The 15,776-nt window shown below is 42.1% G+C and overlaps 1 protein-coding gene across 1 annotated transcript in view; it reads left to right on the top strand.

The window, feature by feature from the left end:
* sntg1 (syntrophin, gamma 1) overlaps positions 1-15,776 on the top strand; it is a 226,029-nt gene that overhangs the window by 97,966 nt on the left and 112,287 nt on the right. The window contains exons 8-10 of the mRNA XM_041190296.1: positions 1,249-1,351; positions 12,621-12,703; positions 14,661-14,791. Coding sequence (XP_041046230.1) covers positions 1,249-1,351; positions 12,621-12,703; positions 14,661-14,791 — 317 coding nt within the window. The remainder of the gene's footprint in view (positions 1-1,248; positions 1,352-12,620; positions 12,704-14,660; positions 14,792-15,776) is intronic.

Raw genomic sequence — 15,776 nt, 5'->3', positions numbered from 1 at the left:
CTGCATTCAGATTCTCAGGATGACAATGTTCACAGTTATCTCTATGGATATGTGCTCCCATTCCCTTCTAAACACTTGTTTGGAGGGCCTTCTGGCCACCTGTGGATAACTGGACCTCTTTCATCCTGTCCATCTCCTGCAGCACGTCCTCGAATATTGCATCAAAAAATCTGGGAGCCTGCTCTCTGCAATGCTGCACCATCTTCACTTTTCTGTAGATCAGACACTCGTCTGCATTAGCTTCCAGCACGTGTTGCAGCTGGTATGCACCTCCCTTTAAAGAGGTTCAGGCTGGATTTAAATAATACAGGCTGGCTTGCAATGGTGTTAGCCACATGCAAAATTGGGTCTGCTGCTGAGGTGTGCAGTTACTCAACAGCAAGTTCAGCACTGGGCTTCATGTTACCACCATTTAAGTTAGCAGGCAGCATGAAGTGTGCCTGCATCACTTTGAACAGACATGGGCTAATCTTGCATCACAATGTCGGTGCACGTTTTCAGTGGTTAATGAATTTTTAATCCTTGATCGTTCTCCATTTCTGTTTAGCATGTGCTTTTGAAAGTGAAATGTAATGCACTGATTAACACTGTAGTCTTTGTCTCTAATCCCACCAACATGTATACCACCTGCAAAATGTAAGTGATGAGAAACAGAAATTATTCATTTTAGTTTGACATTAGTTTCTGATGTCTGTCATTCTTAACAATGATCACTGGTGTTTATATATTGATGTGTTTCAGTGTGTATCACTTCTGATGATCAAAAAGGTCACTCCTAATATTTACATAGCATTGACAGCTCTGCACATATTTGTATTTTGCAAACCATTCCATTCTCTCTACCACTCCCCGTTTTCTCCTTGCAGTCAATAGAAGTAGAAGGGTTGCTCATTCATATATTCACTGTGCTGGGGAAAACTCACCTGATTTTTTAATAGAAAAGTAAAATACTGTGGATGCTGGAGATCTGAAATAAAAACAGAAAGTGCTGAAAAACTCAGCAGGTCTGGCAGCACCTGCCACATACGCTACTAGACTTGCTGAGTTTCTCTAGCATTTTCTGTTTTTATACATAACTTATTAACATTGATACTTACTATTTTCATTTGTTTTCACTAACAGCTTCTATGATTTGAATGTTTATGCTGATAGTATTGCAACTACTTTAAATAGAAACATTCCATTCTGGCTACTGGTTAAGCTAATTGCATTTTCTTACCTTTACCTATGCCTTGTAATGAACCACAGGTTCAAGTTCTGCGTAATGCGGGGGAAGAAGTAACTCTCACAGTTTCATTTTTAAAGAGAGCACCTGCCTTCCTGAAGCTCCCTCTGTATGAAGACTGCACATGTAAGCTCCCTTCATCTTTTTATACAATGAATTATGCTGGCTAACACTGCTATTATTATTCACATATTGTTTCTCTATCATTTCATTGCACAGGTCTTCTAACTGTTTAGTTATTCAGTTTGTGCGGAGGGTCAACTTGAGTTAATCAGTATATGATTTTAAAAAAAGACTGCATGAATCTTTTGCTTGAACACTGGGCTTAGGTCAAAATTTATTTGATTTAATAAGTAATGGTTGATTGAACCAGTGGTACATTTCTCATATTTGAGGTGAGTGAAACCAAAATTGAATTAAACAGACTTCTACAGAATAAAAATGTACATGGCCCATGAAAAGCAGACCAGATTTTAAATCAATTGAGTTTGTCCTGATGAGAGTCAGATAAATTCAACCATCAGTCTCTCAAAGGCAAATGAAAGAGAAGTGAATAACAGTACTTTCTGCCAGTTCAAAACAAGGCTCAGAACTTCCAATCTCCACATGGTCGTACCTTGGAGGTGCCCCCAAAAATGTGCTGGGGGACTCCTTGGAAGTCCCCATGCAGTGACTACACGGAATTGTTTGGGCTTCCAATGGGCAGTTCCCCTGCACCTGGAACCCTCTGAAACTCTGAGTTAGAGTGGGAGACTTCAGATGGTTCCAACTTAATTACCAGAATAGTAACCCAAGAAAAGCTGGAAAGATTAAAACCAATTCTAACCCTTGGTTAACTATACTACTGACCCCTCCACTCTCAACTGGACACTCCCACCCTGCCAAAGACCCTTCTGACCCTCTGAACTATCCCCTGACTCAGCCCCAGTCCCAATCACCCGACCCCCCCCCGAGTTGCCCCCAGCCCGACTAAGCTCCTGACACCCCCCTACTACCCTAAGCCCCCAACTTCTCACTGACCCAATTATTCCTCCAACCACTCCCCCCCCACCCCACCACCACCACCACCACAACTTTGGTTTGGCTTCCCCTGACAATCTTGCACTATGAAGAAAGGACTCCCAGAACACGTACACACCACATTTCTGAAGAGGCCTGGTTCGGAGGTCCGGGCGAGAAATGCAGAGCTCCAGTGCAAGTTGTGTAAATAAGAGCGAAATGGCAATCTGACGATGATTGCCACTCCTCAGAAGAGTTGGGCCCAACTATTTCTAAATCCTTCATTATCAGAGAAATGGGCCTTGATATTTAGTGGGGCATGGTTTCAAAGTGGGGTTGGGGGGTGGCGGGGTGGGGGGGTGGGGGGGGGGTGCGGGATCTGCCATCTGGAAATCCTGAAATGTGGGTTTCACTGAATAGTGTGGCATTTTAACTCCAGCGCGGAATTTGTGGGATTTTCCCTAGACTCTCCACCTAACACCCAGACTGAATGGCAAGCCTGGTTGCCCCTTGGATACAGAAGGCTGTGTCTGAAGGCCTCAACCCAGGAGCAGATAGGTTTAATGGTTGTGTGTGTGTGTGTGTGGGGTGGGGGGGAATCATGGGGAAGTGGCTAGAGCATGGTTCAGGGTGTTGGTAATTGCAATGGGGAAAGATGGCAGATAAGGGAGAGAAATCAGAAGGGGTTGGGGGAAGTTCATAGAGTGAGGTATGTAGGTGTGTTTGCAGGGTTTGCTCGTTGGGCCTGGAGGGAACCCCTCCCTACTTCTTACGACCCACAAACAGTGCTATATTGACACTTAGCTGCTGAATTCATATGCCTCCTTAAAAGCTTTCAATGACTGATCAGCTTATAAAAAGTGGAATTGACACCCGCCCTCTCGATCTGCTTCTGTTAAAACCTGAAATGGGCAGATTCAAGGCGTGTTTGAAGTGTTTAACTTTCTTACTTCCCAGTTGACCTAAATCCATTTAGTGTTGGGAGTTAAAATGACTCTAATGAGCACTGGGTTCAATTTACAAATTAGTAAATGCTTCTGCATGGGCAATACGGCTACAAAGGAAGGGGCTCACATCCCCCTTAACAAGTCAGGAACATCAATGTAATTTCATATGAGGGTCAGCAGCTGCTGGCTGCCCGTTGTACTTTGAGCATTTTCCTAGTGCAGACAGGGCTTTGGACACTGGAAACTTGCCAGTGTGGGAGGCAGGAGGTGAGTTTGTAGGGGTAAATCAAGGGATAGGGAACACAGGAAGAATGAGCATATTTGCCCTTGGGCACAGATCCTGGGATGACAGTGGTAGATAAAAGGTGAACAGTCTTGCAGGGGAGATGGTGGGGATTGGTAATGTCACTAGGCTAGTAATCAAGAGGCCCAGGCTAATGCTCTGGGGACATGGGTTCAAATCCCCCTATGACAGTTGGTGGAATTTGACTTCAATTAAATCTGGAATATAAAAGCGAGTATCAATTATGATGACCGTGAAACTATCAACAATTATTGTAAAAATCCATCTGGTTCACTAATGTCCCTTAGAGGAGGAGACCTGCCATCCGATACTGTCATGGACAGGCGCATCTGCGACAGGTGGATTTGCGAGTGCAAGGTCAAGCGAGTTTTTTCTCTCTAGTTGTTTCCCTCACCAACTACTGCAGGCCCAGTCTAGCAACTGGGTCCTTTGGAGCTCAGCCAGCTCAATCAGTACTGAGCTACTCTTGGTGATGGTCATTTAAGTTCCCCACCCAGAGTACATCCTGTGCCCCTACTACCACCAGTTCTTCTTCCAAGTCCTGTTCAACATGGAGGAGCGCTGATTCATCAGTTGAGGGGGAGAGGTATGTGGTAATCAGCAGGAGGTTTCTTTGTCCATGTTTGTACTGATACCATGAGACTTCATGGGATTCTGAATCAATGTGAGGACTCCCAGGATAACTCCTCCCTGGTTGTATACCCCACTGTGTCGCCACCTCTGGTGGATCTGTCCTGTTGGTGGGACAGCACTTACCCAGGGACGGTGATAGCGGTGTCTGGAACATTAGGCAGAATTTTACGTCCCACGGGGCTGGTGCACGCCCGCCCTGATCGGGCATGGAATCGTGCGAGAGGACGTGGGGCAAGCACCCTGAGTCATCACACACTCACGAAATATTTTGCTCGGCGGGCAAGCGCAGAAGTCAGAAGCCCACCTGCCAACTAAAAGGGCAATTTAAGACCATTACCAGTGCAATTTTCTCCACTCTTTTGTGGCCCGTCCAACCTTACAGTTGGCAGATGGGCGAGTCGGCCAGGTGGCCTTTGCGTTTTTCACCAAATCTCATCCAAGGGTAGGATGAAATTTCCGTTATGGAATAAAATAAAAATAAATATCTGTGGACAGCATTCTCATCAGCTATATTTTCAGGTGCTTGATTGTGATGTATGGACATTTTTTTGTAGCTTTTTAAACCTTTATTTGATGATTTTCAGGTCTGCAGCTCCCTGAGGCAGCTGTCTGCCTTCAGGGAGATTTCTTGCAGCGCTCAGTTTCACCCGCAGTGATGTCGCCACCTGCCCTCTTCCCGCCCCTCCCACCCCACCCCTCTCCCCAATAGTGCTGAACTTTTCAGCGCGCGTCTCACACTGGCTGGCTATTAATTGGCCAACCAACGTGAAATCGCAGTCAGAGGCCAATCGCAGTCGGGGTCCTGTTTCCCGACTGTTGCCGGGCCCGCCAATCGCACACACCCACCAGAGGTAAAATTCAGGCTATTGTCTGTAAGGTATGATTTGATGAGGATGACTATGTGAGGCTGTTGTTTGCCTAGTCTGTTAGGCAGCTCTCCCAATTTCAGCACAAGCCCTCAGATGTCCGTAAGGAGGATTTTGGAGGGTCAGCTGGTCTAGGTCTGCTGTTGTCATTTCCGGTTCCTGGAGTTAATGTTAGGTGGCACATCTGGTTTCATTCCTTTTTGACTTTTCTGTCATGGTTTGGTGCAACTGAGTGACGTGCTTGGCCATTTCAGAGGGTAATTAAGAGAGAGGCATATTGTGTGGTTCTGGGGTCACATATGTAGGCTAGCCCAGATAAGGATGGCAGAATGGCTTCCCTAAAAGGGTATTGGTGATGGGTTTTTACAACAATCCGATACTCACCATTACTGAGACTAACTTCTTTTTAAATTCCAGCTTTATTAATTAATCAAATTTAAATCCCAGCAGCTGCTGCAGTAAAATTTGAACCCTTGCCTCCAGAGCATTAGCCTGGGTTTCTGTATAATTAATCCAATAAGCTTACCACTGGTCCCAAAGGGTACGGATGAAAACAGAACCTGCAAATGCCGGAAATCTGAGGAATAAAAAAAATGCTACAATCACTCAAAGAGCTGTGAGCATTTGAACAAAGTAGGCCATTGGACCCCTTGACCCTGTTCACCTGTGACCGGAATCCATTGCTTCATATCCCTGGAAACCTTTGGATAACAAAAATCTATCAATCCCAGATTTTAAATTAACTATTGATCTTTCATCAATTGCCATTTACAGAAGAGAGTTCTATCACCCTTTGTGGACGTGTTTTCTAACTTCAGTTCTGAAAGGGCAGGCTCTAATTTTAGGGCTATGTCACCTCTATCAATCCATCAATTCCCTTTAATACCTTGAAAACATGGATCAAATGACCCCTTAACTTTCTAAATCCCAGAGAATATAACCTTGGTTTGTGTAATCTCCCTTTGTAGCTTGACCTTTGGAGGTATAATTCTACTAAGTCTGCACTGCACTCCCTCCAAAGCCAAAACATCTTTCCTAAGGCGTGGTGTCCAAAACTTAACATAGCATTTCAAGACCCCTATAATTTTGCTGGTTTCCTGATGTGTGCTGATATTAAATTGCTGTTTTTAGTAGGCAAGCAGGATACTGGCAGGTAGACTTTGGAGTTCTGCATCAAATATTCAGTAGCTTGAGTGAGGGAGCAGGGATGGGTTCCCTGTCAGACAAAACCTGCCAGCAGCTGCAACATGGACAAGGAAGTCACAAGCAGGGGAGTTTAACATTTTTTTTAGATTCCCTTGAGGACCAAGAACAACAGGAATGCTCTTTTGGAAGCCACAAGAAAACCTCGGATCTCTCTTGCCTCAGGCATTTTATTTCCCATCCTCAATTATGATTGCTCCTCCCCCCCATCCTAATCCTCTCCGTATACCTGATTGTGATTGACTGTTCCCATTGGTCCCCGATGGCAGCGGCCACCTACCAACTGCACTCCAACACACTGGCTGGATAGTGGATCTGACCGGATTTGGGCAGAATTTCAGTGAAATGTAGTGAAATGAGGGCCAGCTTTTAAAATCATCCAGGTTTGATGTCACTGTCAACTTCAGGGTTCACGCGCTGCTCCATTAAAGTTGCAGCTTTTATTTCTGGAACTCAGGGGGAATACAAATCACAGTTAAGCACAAGGTTCACCACAACCAATATGTGCTGTTCCTGATTTTTCTGGTGATTTCATCATTAATGTTTGATTCACTGTAAATGTGTTGAACTTTATGCTTTTCTTAAGGTTTTGAAAATGCTCAAGATCTAGGCCCTTGAGACATAAATATCTTACAGAAGATTGTATTGCCATTGTTTGATAAGAGACATTGTTGATTGTGCAGCTGCAAAAGATTATTCCTTTTCTGCATTGGTTAAGCGGCATACTTTTCCATAACCATGAATCAGGCTATAAAAGTTCTGTACTCTTCACAACCTCCTACGAGTTATCGCTTTTCACAGCTGGAATAACAGCTGTGGCTGTTTCATTACTTGAGAGCACAAACTGAGCTTTGTTACAGATGAACTGATACTGGTGTGTTCCTGGTGCTGAGGCTAACAAAGCTCTATTGAATTAACTCGCCAACTGAAAACAATTTGCTGCTGAGATAATGGTAAGATCAGCGCACTAAAACTGCGAAATAACATATCTAATTCTTACAGAAATATCCAAAATGTTTGCTAATTCAACAAATTATCTTTTGATCATGACTAAAGCATTTCTGTCTAGATTGTATACATTTCCCACTTTACGCTTGGTTTGCTTTTGTGTTCTCATTATTGAACTGTTCGATGCAATAAACCTTTGAAGAAAGTGGATTTGCCAGCCTCAGGGAGAAGAGTTGTTCCCAAATGATTCTCTTCCTGCCACTAGTTGATGTTTTTATTGTCTTTTTGACATTCTCTCGCAGGTCAAGAAGTTCAGGTGCTCTCAGTATGTTCCCGGGAAGGCATCAGAAGACAGACTTGCATTTAGCCCTTTTCATAGTCACTGAACATCTTAAAGTGTTCCCTCAGTGGTGAGCTGAGCCATGATTTTTGTGTTAAAGCCCTGGAGTGGGACTTGAACTCAGATCCTTATGATTCAGAGGGAAGAGTGCTACTCACTTAGAAACCGTTTGATGCTGTAACTAATTATTCACTAAGCTTCCCTACCTAGAACCATCTCAATATTTTTTGGCAACTTGCATTAAATGAATTCATATTATTTCAGGTGTTGTGTTCTTAAAGCAGGCTTTTTGAGCATTATTAGTAATTTGTAAAAACCACAGTAATCCACATGGTAGCATCATTAGCACTCTTGGGGACTGTATTAACTGTGGGTATAGCCTCTCCTGCTGTCTGCCAGGGGTCACATGATGTTCTGGGAAGCTCCGACCAATGGGCCTGAAGCGTGGACAATATGGGGGTAGGGCTTCCTGACGAGTGTCCTGATCGAGCATGTAGCACCTGAAAAGCTCTCTGTAATAAGGTTTATCTGTTTCTTGTTGAAACATGTCCGCCCTGTAAAGTCATTACATTTGGTGACGAGGGTAAAATAGCTCTGACGCTGCACCCTGCCTTGTTACGATGAGCATTTTAAATCTTAAGATAAAGAAAAGACTATTCACCAGTCATAACACTATTCAGATATCGATCCACATGATACGACTAGGGAAGACTGGAGCCAGTATGTAGAGCACCTCAGATTTTATTTCATAGTGAATGAAATTACCACAGAGGAAAAGCAGAAGGCCATCCTTTTGAGTCAATGTGGCAGTAAGACGTACAATCTCATTCACAACTTCATGGCCCCCAGCGCGCCCAATTCTAAGTCCTATAATAAATTGATGAACCTCGTGACAATGCACTTCCATCTGAAACCATCCACAATAATGCGATGATTTAAGTTTGATTCCAGAGTTAGGGCCCCTGGAGAGTCCATCGCAACCTATGTAGCAAACCTAAAGCAGTTGAAGAATGCTGTGTCCCCAAAGTCACCGATTAGTTTGTCGAGTTAAGGACAACGCCACACAGCGCTGTTTAGTCACCAAGGTTGACATCGACTTTAAGTGTGCCCTAGAAATCTCTCTCGCCATGAAAAGTGCTGTGAGAGATTCACAGGTTTTACAACACATATAACATAGTGTTGTTCTTCACGTGGGGCGGGAAACTACTGCCAAGCGTGATGTGAAAACCAGACCCAGAGCATCAAAGTGAGATGCAATGTCCACTGTTAGAAACATGAAAAGGCCTAGTAGAAACACCTCAGCAGCGACTCCAAAAGTGAGTTGTTATAGATATCGAGGTGACCACGGACCGGACACCTGCAAATTCAAGGAGGCAGAATGCAATGAATGCCATAAGAAAGGTCACGTAGTAAGGCAATGCAGGGCAAAGTCGAAATAGCCCTTAAAGCAACAAACCAACATGATTGAATAAAAAAAACAGCAGAACCTGAACCTGTCGACACCAACCTTTACTCCTTGTATATTGAAACCGCTGTAAAAACTGAACCTATCACTGTTTCAATCCAAGTTAATGAGAAACCACTAATAATGGACTTGGATCTGGGTGCCTCAACAACAGTGGTTAGAGACCACACTTTCAAATACCTTAATGAACTTGGGAAGCCAGTAAACTTGGAGCAGACAACTGCTAAATGAAAGACACGCACTGGAGAATCTATTCAAGTAAAGGGCATCACCAGTACTAGTGTCATTTCAAGGATAGACAACTTTAATGCAAAGCTGGCTGGAGGCAAATCCTATACAAAATTGGATATAAACCACACCTACCAATGGATAGCACATCAAAAGATTAGTTGACTAATATCACACACAAGGGTCTTTATCAGTACACTTGCCTATCCTTTGGAGTATCATTTGCACACAATATTTTTCCAGAGAACAATGGAGAGTCTTTTACAAGGACTTCCCCGAGTGGTAGTATACCTAGGTGATGTTCTGACCACAGGGTCAACTGAGACCGAACGCTTGGCCAACCTGGACGAGGTGCTAAGAAGGTCCATGGAAGCCGGTGTATGGTTAAAGAAGGAAAAATGCACATTTCAAGTGCCATAAATTACTTCAGCACACAGACCTGCTGAGTTTTTCTAGCATTTTTTGTTTTTGTTTTTGCTTCAGATTTCTGGCATCAGCAGTACTTTGCCTTTATGTCGGAAATTAATTACCTGAGTCACAGGGTAGACACCGTGGGATTGCATCCAGTAGAAGAGAATCTTCGGGCAATAAAAGATGCACCCTCACCATCCAATGTAACCGAACTCAAGCCCTTCCTGGGTATAATAAAATACTATAGCTGCTTCTTGCCTAACTTATCAACTGTGTTAGCACCATTACACTTGTCGTTAAAAAAGAATCACTGTTGGTCAAGGAATTGACAACAAGAAGAAACCTTTGTGAAAGTAAAGAAATTATTGCATTTGTCATATTTATTGGTACACTATGACCCATCAAGAGAATTGGTATTAATATGTGCTGCCCCTCCTTATGGTGTAAGAGCAGCCTTATCACATAGAATGGAAAATGAATCAGAAAGGACCATTGGCTGTGTCTCGAGAACCCTCTCCACAGACAAGAAAGGATATTCCCAACTAGATAAGGAAGTTTTATCAGTGATATTCAGAGTGAAGAAATTCCACCAGTACCTACATGGATGAGATTTCACCATTGTATTGGACCATAAACTATAAGTGGGTTTATTCAGTGAGGATAAGACCATTCCACCAATAGCCTCAGCAAGAATAAAACATTAGGCTCTGATATTATCTGTGTATGAGTATACTTTTATGTACCGTCCTGACTTGCATATTGCAAATGCGGACGCACTCAGTTGTCTCCCGTTACCAGATAGCATTGTACATGCTCCAGTGCCACAAGAGGTTGTATTATTACTGAATTTCCTGGATTCTTCACCAGTGTGTGCAAAGCAAATTAGAAATTGGATGAACAGAGATCCATTTTTCAAAAGTCAGAGAATTTGTTTTGCAAGGATGGTCAAATTCACCTGTATCTGAAGATTTGAGACCATTCCATGCCAGAAATACAGAGTTAAGCTGTCAAGATGGAATTCTGTTGTGAGAATCAAGGGTTGTTGCCCCATCACAAGGTAGAGAACCACTCTTGACAGAGCTTCACAGTGCACATCCAGGCATATCAAAGATAAAAATGCTTGCACGAAGCTATGTCTGGTGGCCAGGCATTGACAGTAACATTGAAAGCATAGTTAAGCACTGTCTCCATTGTCATCAAAAACAGAAGTTGCCTCTTTAAGCTCCCCTACATCCGTGAGAGAGGCCTGATTGACCCTGGGTTAGACTACATATTCATTATGTAGGACCATTCTTAGGTACCATGTTTTTGTTGATCGTAGATGCGCATTCTAAATGGATGGATAGATATGAAGTCAAATCGTCAACATCAAGCGCAACTATCGAGAAGCTGCAACACTGCTTTAGCATACATGGCCTACCAGAAATCATCATTTTTGATAATGGTACAGCCTTTACCAGCACAGAGTTCCAGAAATTCATGAAACTGAATGGACTCAGACATATTAAAACAGCCCCTTACAATCCCTCATTGAATGGCGTAGCCAAGAGAGCTGTACAAACTTTCAAGTCTGGTATGAAAATGTTATCAGAAGGTACTATAGAATCTCGAATTTCTCACTTTCATCTCAGTTATAATACAACGCCACATTTGACTACCATCTGAATTATTGATGAAACGCCACCTATGTATACAATTGAGCCTGGTGTTTCCAAACTTAGAGGGGCAGGTAGATCGGAATCAGAGTAATCAAAAATTGAATCATGATATGCACAGCAAAGCTTGCCCATTCAGTGTAGGTGACACGGTAGTTGTGCAAAATTTCAGAAGTGAACCTTGTTGGGTTCCTGGAACCATTGTCTCCGAGACTTGTCCATTATCTTTCCGAGTGCGAATGCAAGGTAGAATCATTTGTAAGCATGTAAATCATATTCATGTTAGAGAGACATTTCAGCAACCAACTATTTTATTTGTGATTAACATCAAAACATCAATTCCTGAGATGACAGATCAACCTGGAATAGACATGCCCGATGTCACTGTAGAGTTGCCAAATCCAGAACTGCAACTTTCTAATGATGTTTCTCATGCTGCAGTGCCAGATCTTGTTGAGGAACCTCAAGTGGTAGAGCTACGCCACTCTAGCCATATAAGGAGAGTACCTCAGAGACTTGATCTTTAATTACCTGAAGTTGTATATATGTATTTGTTGTAGGATATTCAATGTTTCCCTGTAAATAGAAATTGTAGAAAAAAACTAAAGGGGGAGGAAATGTAGCAACTATGGGTATAGCCTCTCCTGCTATCTATCAGGTGTCATGTGATGTTTTAGGAGGCTTTGACAAATGAGCCCTAAGCATGGGCAATCCGGGGGTGGGGCTTCCTGATGAGAGCCCTGGTTGAGCATTTAGCACCTGAAAAATTCTCTGTAATAAAGTTTATCTGTTTCTTCTTGAAACCTGCCCTCTTTGCCATGTCATTACTGGGACATGTTATACAAATATCTACCTTTTTGCTAAAATAGGGAACAGATAAAATGCATAAGGGGTGAAGCTCCTGATTATTTTTATACATGGTAAACTCATTAATTGACTACATTTTCCTCTGTTCACCAAAAATAAGAATAAAAATGGATATAAACGAGTATTCCAGATGAGTGTGAGGGAGGATTGTTTTATGCAATCATTATTTGATATGGCTATGAAGATAATTGAATACTTCTTGGAAATTGGACCTTGGAAATGTCACCTGTGGAAAATAACCAACCAGGTGTTCTGCCTAATTAACTTAAAATGTCAATGAGTATGCGTATAAACTTTTCTTCATCAGGAGTTTAAATAAATGGTGCATAGTACATGATGGGGAGGATTGTACATGACCACGGGAGCTATTGAATAGATGTACCAAATTTTCTTTTCTTATCCTGTGCTTTTTTGTTGTGCTTTCTGGGGGAATGCTGTAGTTTTGAATACTTCTATAACATTGCTGAGCATAAGTGAAACCAGAAGTAAACAGCTTCAGTATATCAATCTATTTTATATTTGCTTACAGGTGTCCCCAGTGACCAAAGCAGTGGTACATCTTCTCCACTTTGCGACAGTGGATTGCATCTTAACTACCATCCAAACAATACAGTAAGATTCAATTCTACCTTTAAACCTCAGGTTTTTACCTTTAAACTAGTTTATATGCGGTAGCTTCAAGAGTGAAGAATATTTTTCTTCTTTTGCTATTTTAACAAAGGTGGTGGACATGTGCACAATGTATTGTTTCCCCCTTTGTACGCATGTTTATTATTTCACAAAAGTAGTTCAGTCACAAACTTACTTCCAATATTCTTAACAACACAATAGGCAATTATATGCACTCATTACAAATTTGTCCAAACCTTGGAGCAGTAGCTGGGATTTCTGTAGAATTATTTGATATGGGATTGACAGAATCCCAGAAGAAAATGTGCAAACATGTAAAATAACCTTTTAAGCCACTTAACCTGGGGTACCATCAATCAACCTCCAAAGTTATAGATGCAGTTCAGGAGAAATCGGTGGAAATTCAGGTCTGTGTTTGTTGTTGTGCCCTGAAATGGTACTGACCCTGAATTCCTGTAGTACTCCTCCAAATCACCTTTGGTGGGAAACCAGCAGGACCTCTTGAAAAATTATGTAAATGGCTGACAGTGCTTTGATTGGGGAGTTACATTAACTTACATGTACATAAAAATGTATTATAAAAAAGTGACAATATGTTGAGCTAACAGTCAAAGAAACCAGACAATAAGCGATGACACTAAGTTGAATTTGAATCACTCAGTAGTGCCATGTGTGAATTATAACGTAGACTTTCTGACTAACTTCTCAACTGCTCCTAGCGTGTATCAGTAAATTATTTAAGTGCCTCAATTTTCAAAAATGCACTGGTGATGGGAAAATACCTCATCATGGGCAAGGATTTGGAAAATCTACTTTTTATTCTTTTTTATTGAATCCTCAAGAGCTTTGTCACAGATGTATTTAATGAAACCATTTGACTGTTCGTTGAATGTGAAGTTCATCAATGCATTCAGATTCCTTAGCTTGGATGTGCTTGTGCTCGGCACAATACTGGTTTAAAGATTGAGGTAATTAATTTGTCCTTGATCTTTGAAATTTAGTTGGTCCTGAGAATGGGAGTCCCGAATACTAATCGGGGTCATTATTCTTCAGTGGAATACAGTGCTAGGAATTGGCATTGCACAGAATAAAATTGCATATATCGCAGAGACTAGATTTCTGCTGAAGTATCACTGCACAGATAGGGTATGCAATTTGCAAATCAGGAGAGTGTCGTTAATGAGTAACCCTTTCAAACCCTACAAAATAGTTCTATTTACCCTCATATTAGCTGTAACCTACAGATTTTTATCTGTAAATGATGATGTGCCCTGTTTGCACATCTGTAAATACTAATGTCCCCATTCACGCAGTTGCTCCATTTTCCTGGAAATTGCATACGTTCACGGCTGCTTAGGCCCACAGGGTGCTATTTATATCAATTCAGTGTTTGTGCAGCTTGTTAAGTAGAATTCTTGCAAGTGTACCTGAGCTTTCAGAAAATACATAGTATAGAGTTATGTGTTTTTCTAAGTGCAAAGAAAGGGGAAAAAAATCCTATTTAAGCAACTGTCTGTGTGCTAAGAGGAAATACATCTCCATGGTGCTTACATAAGAGCTAACAGGTTTTCGATATATTTGCCACAATGCTGCTGAAGTGTATTGAGGATTTTTGTATTGATTTTGAGAAGTCTTTTAGTATGTTACAGTATAATACACTTTAAACCCAACAAACCTGGCCCGTCCGTCAAAGTGCTTGGCAAAATATTAAAAGGGCATATCTAAGTATGAGGAAATTACTGATTTTCTCCCCAGGATTATCAAACCTCAGTGTGATTGATTTGATTTTCATGCCATAACACTGCTTCAGTATAAACTTAAATAAAATAAATGTCAGATTCTGATTATAATAACTTATATTTGATTGCAAAAGCTTTACAAAAAAATTGATTAAGAATGTTTTAGAGTTAGAAAGTGCAGTATGCATAATATTTTTCAGGATTCATTATCGTGTTCTTCATGGCCCACATCCTCAGGCCTAAAGTGGGAGAAGCGATGGTGCGATCTTCGGTTAATCCCCCTTCTTCATTCTCGTTTGTCACACTATATTCCAGGAACTGATATTTCCAGGTAATGGTTCAAATTATTATTTATTTACAGCGAGTTAACGTCCCCATTTGGAATTGGGAACTGAGGAGTTGCAACTATACTTAAAGTTTAACCTTTTTTATTCATTCATGGAATGTTGGCATCACAGACGAGGCCAGCGTTTATTGCTCATCCCTAGCTGCCCTTGAGAAGGTGGTGGTGAGCTGCCTTCTTGAACTACTGCAGTCGATGTGGTATAGGTACATCCACAGTGCTGTTAGGGAGGAAGTCCTAGAATTTTGACCCAGCTGTAGTGAAGGGAAGGTGATATATTTCCAAGTCAGGATGGTGAGTGGCTTGGAGGAGAACTTGCAGGTGGTGGTTTGCCATGTGTCTGCTGCCCTTGTGCTTCTAAATGGTAGTGGTCGTGGGTTTGAAAGATGCGATCTAAGGAGGTTTAGTGAGTTCCTGCACTGTATCTTATAGATGGCACATACTGTTGCCACTGTGCGTCATGGTGGAAGGAGTGGGAGTTTGTAGATGGGGTACCAATAAAGTGGGCTACTTTGTCCCAGATGGTGTCAAGCTTCTTGAATGTTGTTGGAGCTGTACTCATCCAGGCAAGTGGAAAGTATTCCACCACACTCCTGACTCCTACCTTGTGGATGGTGGACAGGCTTTGGGGAGTTAGGAGGTGAGTTACTCGCCACAGGATTCCTAACCCCTGACCTGCTCTTGTAGCCATAGTATTTATATGGCTAGTGCAGTTCATTTTCTGGTCAATGGCAACCCCCAGGATGTTGATAGTGGGGATTCAGTGATGGTGATGTCATTGAATGTCAAGGGGCGATGGTTAGATTCTGTTGAGGATGGTCATTTCCTGGCATTTGTATGGTGCAAATGTTACTTGCCATTTAACAGCCCAAGTCTGGATATTGTTCAGGTCTTGCTGTATTTGGACATGGACTGCTTCAGTATCTGAGGAACCGGGAATGGTGCTGAACATTGTGCAATCATCAGCAGTCTG

The sequence above is a fragment of the Carcharodon carcharias genome, chromosome 6, assembly GCF_017639515.1.
Source record: "Carcharodon carcharias isolate sCarCar2 chromosome 6, sCarCar2.pri, whole genome shotgun sequence".
Classification (NCBI taxonomy): domain Eukaryota; kingdom Metazoa; phylum Chordata; class Chondrichthyes; order Lamniformes; family Lamnidae; genus Carcharodon; species Carcharodon carcharias.
The sequence above is the reverse complement of the archived record's forward strand: the minus strand, read 5'-3'. Positions and strand labels throughout refer to the sequence as shown.